Genomic DNA, 4690 nt, shown 5'->3' on the forward strand with positions numbered 1-4690 from the left:
TCCCATGTCATCAAATAAAAACACCGTTTAATGATTTGAATTCATAGCACTTAAATACTCATATCCACTAATATCCTTTGTGTCTTACAACACGACACTGTTCTGTATACAGGGAGTATTTTTCACTGTTCTCATGTCTTTCCTGGTTATTTTAGCAGCGAGTTGTCCTGAACATTGTTCAAAGTTTGCCTCACTTCTCTCTCTCTGTCTCCCCCCGCCCCCAGTATTTGCACTGTCTCTTATTTTGAAAGGAAGCTGTTTGCTGGGACGGTGGTATGCGCTGTGTCAAGAGGTCACATCCAATCCGGTGTGAGACAGGAACTGGCCGGCTTCCCAGGAATGCAGAGGCGAGGCTGCTGGCTGGCTGGCGGCCTGTGTGCGTCAGCCGGCTCGGCACACCATAAAAAGCCCAACGCTTCAACCCTTCAGCACAATCTACCTGCTCCAGAGACAGGGAGAGAGTTCAGGAGCAATTCTCAACAAGTCGACTCGATCCGACCTACAACTTGCAAGTGGGAAAAGCAGCACTTGAGAAAGTCCAACTGCAAAGTTGAGTGAAGATGTTTGTCGGAGTGAAGAATATGAAGTTTGCACCATTATTGCTGCTCGGACTGGCTCATTTGGTAAGTTAGCGACTGCCTTTTGCAGTGTGAGAAGCTAATGTGAACATGCTAAAACGTGCTTTATAATGGGGGCATCGACTTTAATCTTTAATACAGAGCAGATCACGTTGCTGAGGAGTTTTAGATGTATTTATAATGGATGTGTTTCCTTTGTTTTAGTAGTTGTTTGACCTTTGGAAGATGTGCTGCACGTTCATGTGGGGCTGCTTATAAAGGTTGTGTTGTGTTTTTTTCGCAGGTATCTGCTGCTGATGAGTGCCGGGCTCCCTGTAACTGCCCCGAGCAGCCGCCCCTCTGCCCTCCCGGAGTCTCTCTGACTATGGACGGCTGCGGCTGTTGCAGTGTCTGCGCCAAGCAAGCGGGCGAGGTGTGTACTCGCCGCCAGCCCTGCGACCTCCACAAGGGCCTGTACTGCGACTTCGGATCGGCCGCATACAGCACAGTGGGAGTCTGTGCAGGTGAGAACTGTCAGCTTTGCACACATGTCAGTCTGCCCCATTCAACCTGTCACATCGGGTTTAGACAAAAGCAGAATACTATGGCTGCTGGAGATCTGGAATCGTAGAATCATAGAAATCCTATAGCACAGAAGGAGGCCATTTGGCCCATCGAGTCTACACCAACCACAATCCCACCGAATGAAAAAAAACAAGATGAGGGAGAACACTCAGCGAGTGGCCTGCTACTTTTAACTACTGAGTGTTTATATACTTTCTGCTTTATTATAGTGATTAATGCCATTCTATTAGTGCAGGAATATGATTAGCAAATTAATTTTATATATTGCCTCCTGAATTTAGTCTCTACTGTTGAAACTGTTTAGGACCATATATTGCATTGTTTATCACAGTAATGTTATCTAAAATGTTTGGTCAGTTGAACTGAATTGCTTATAGGAATATGTTGTCTCTTGCAGCAAAAGAAGGGGCTCCTTGCTTGTTTGATGGTGTTGTGTACCAGAATGGTGAGACCTTTCAAAGTGGATGCAAGTATAAGTGCACCTGCCTGGATGGTTCCATCGGCTGTGTCCCTGTCTGCAGTGTGGCAATCCGCTTAGCTAGTCCAGACTGCCCCATGCCCAGGAAGGTTAAAATGCCAGGCAAATGCTGTGAAGAATGGGTCTGTGAGCAACCCAGGCACCAGACCATGGTTGGACCTGCACTTGCAGGTGAGTTGATCACCCAAACATTCAGCTCCGAAGAGGCATGTTAGGCAAACATTCACACTAATGCTGTGTGCTTGGCAGCCACCAGATCAAATAAAACTGATACTAAAAAAAGTGAAACTGCATAATAGAATTCAGCATAGTAATGTATTATGATTCAATTATCTAGTCCTTTGTTAAATTTCTTTTTTATTGAGTTAATTTTGCCAATCTTTAAAATATACTGACATTTAACTTTAACTAGCAAGTAACACCATAGTTTGAAAACAGAAATGGACAATGTTTATTCTGAATTTACTAGAATACTGGTCCTGTCTTTCATGTTAACAAGCAGTTGATGTATTTTTTTTCCCTTTCTTACAGCTTACAGAGAAGAAGCCACCTATGGTCCTGATCCCTCCATGTTCCGTGCCAACTGTCTTGTACAGACTACTGAATGGAGTGCCTGCTCCAAGACTTGTGGGATGGGCATCTCCAGCCGGGTGACTAATGACAACAGAGAGTGCAGACTGGAGAAACAGACCAGGCTTTGCATGGTCAGGCCTTGTGAAATGGACATGACCAATACCATTAAGGTAATAGAAAATGTCCTTCCCAGCTCAATTGATTTTAAAAATGCCATCAAGATTTATTTTGACCTGTGTTGCATTGAATATTTCCTCTAATGCAATTTTTCTCTCTTCTGATTCACCCCACAGAAAGGCAAAAGATGTATCCGCACTCCAAAGGTTTACAGACCTACCAAGTTTGAATTCTCTGGCTGTACCAGTGTGAAGTCCTACAAAGCCAAATTCTGTGGTGTGTGCACTGATGGACGATGCTGCACACCTCACAGAACCGCTACCCTCTCCGTTGAGTTCAAATGTCCTGATGGCCAACTTATGAAGAAGAAGATGATGTTCATCAAGACCTGTGCCTGCCACTATAACTGCCCCATGGACAATGATGTCTTTCAGTCCTTGTATTACAGGAAAATGATGGGTGACATGGCATAAATTATGTAATTGACTTAAGACTTTTTTAACTGGAAAAATTTTCCATCTCCTATACAAAGGTCACTGCATAACTCAATGGAAAATATTGGCATGTTGAGCCATGATCAGTTATCTAATGAGAAATGGAAACATGTCAGAGCACTCAGCCTAGATTTTGAAACTGCATTGCTTGTACACTGTTAGCTGTAATATCATTGTAAATAATGTACATATGTGTACAGTTGTCTAAGTTAATTTTAATGGATGTGCCTTATGTTTATTGCTTGAGTACTGTAGTTATAGACATGACAAAATGACTGTTCTTTGATTTTTTTTGGCTATTTTTGAACTGTTGTTATGACATTTGAGAAGTGTGACCAAATGTTAAATGTTTGCACTTTTCTAGTTCAAAATAAAATATATTTTTGATACAAAATAATGCTTTTTTTGTAATTAATATATCATCTATGCAAATAGATCAATCTTCTGTCATTCAACATTATTATAGTGCAATACTGGAGTTGGCAAAACATAATTTATTTCAAATCCAAGATAATTTAATTAGTTATATATAGCAAACAATGCATTCCTTTTATACATTGAAATGGTGGATAATGCAGTCCTTATCAGGTTAACAATCCATGACATTTAGTGAGGTTTTTTTTTGATATACAGGTTCATAGTAGATCTAACTCTGCATTCATCAGTGGGATATTAAGCTAAACATGCAAAGAAGCATGAATAATGCTGCTAGGGAGATATAAGTGACCAATCTGGGATTTGGAAGAGGGAATTGGACCATGGCTTTCCCCTTATCTAACCCCACAACAATTTCATCTAAATTGGGAAAAGCATTCAATACACAGCAGTGATTTTAATGTTAACTAAAATCAGACAAAATGGTAAGTAGTTTTTCTAATTCAAGACTTTGCAGAGGAATAGGAAGTTATTGGGGACATCTATCAATGAACAATTGCGTGGCAATTTTAGTACGTGTTCCGTGATAGCATTTCTTTCTACATTTGCGCTATGTGGATATTCATGAGGAAATACAAGTATATTGCATTTATTGAGCCATGTTGAGGTTATTTGGATTATATTGCATTTTACAAAGATACTTCAATACTTTCCCATTGTAAACAGAAGTAAAAAGGGGAGAAAATTATACTAAGTCAAACAAACCATATAATTGATAATTTTGAGTTTGCAATATTGTATTTATATTATGTGTAATATTGTATTAATGCTCAATCATAATAATCATCTCACTAATGAAAGCATTTTTACAATTTTTTTGGCTGGGAAAAAGTTATGGTTTGATATCAAGGTTAACAATTCATTCAATGGCTTCAGCTGACACAGTGTGAATATTGTGATGCTACCAGGAATTGATAACTCAGGATAGATGTTCTATCTACAGGTGATAGTCTGACCTGGATGGCCACAGTCACTATTTGAGCAGTTCCTCATGTTCCACTTGTGGTGGAAGTGGCTACATCTTACCTGGCCTGTTGTCAAGTGGCTTAGAGTTGTTCAGATTGTGCACAGAAGGCTGAAACATTGGATTTCACCACTGGGGCCAGTTACCAGGTTGGAGTCAACTGCAGGGTTCGCCTTCAAGAAATTAGGCTATTTGTAGGATGTAAACTGTGTTCCAGGATAAACTACTGATTTCAAAAGAGTGCATGGGATTATTTGTTTAGGTTATATGTCAATGGCAATATTTTATTACTGTCAGCCAGTAGTCTGAGGAAGATGTTTCTCTTGTGGACTCCTGAAGGTTTAATATCTGCTAGCACAGGACGTCACTTGAGCTGTGTGGTCGCAACCTTTCAGAAATAATCCTCATGATTTTCTGGAGGTGGATATCTACCATGTTTATGTGATGGCTCTTGAGCCAGGTTACATAGCAGTACTCTTGTTGGGTA

At 40.4% G+C, this 4690-nt stretch overlaps 1 protein-coding gene across 1 annotated transcript; it reads left to right on the forward strand.

The window, feature by feature from the left end:
* The first annotated feature begins 419 nt into the window (after nt 1–419).
* On the forward strand, nt 420–3201 carry ccn2a (cellular communication network factor 2a). Its single transcript, XM_080192431.1, has 5 exons — nt 420–623; nt 862–1081; nt 1540–1791; nt 2152–2363; nt 2487–3201. The coding sequence occupies exons 1-5, from the start codon at nt 561–563 to the stop codon at nt 2781–2783; spliced, it is 1044 nt and encodes a 347-aa protein (XP_080048557.1). The 5' UTR covers nt 420–560; the 3' UTR covers nt 2784–3201.
* Nucleotides 3202–4690: the final 1489 nt, after the last annotated feature.

The sequence above is a fragment of the Carcharhinus amblyrhynchos genome, chromosome 7 (assembly GCF_965287045.1).
Source record: "Carcharhinus amblyrhynchos chromosome 7, sCarAmb.v2.hapA, whole genome shotgun sequence".
NCBI classification, from domain to species: domain Eukaryota; kingdom Metazoa; phylum Chordata; class Chondrichthyes; order Carcharhiniformes; family Carcharhinidae; genus Carcharhinus; species Carcharhinus amblyrhynchos.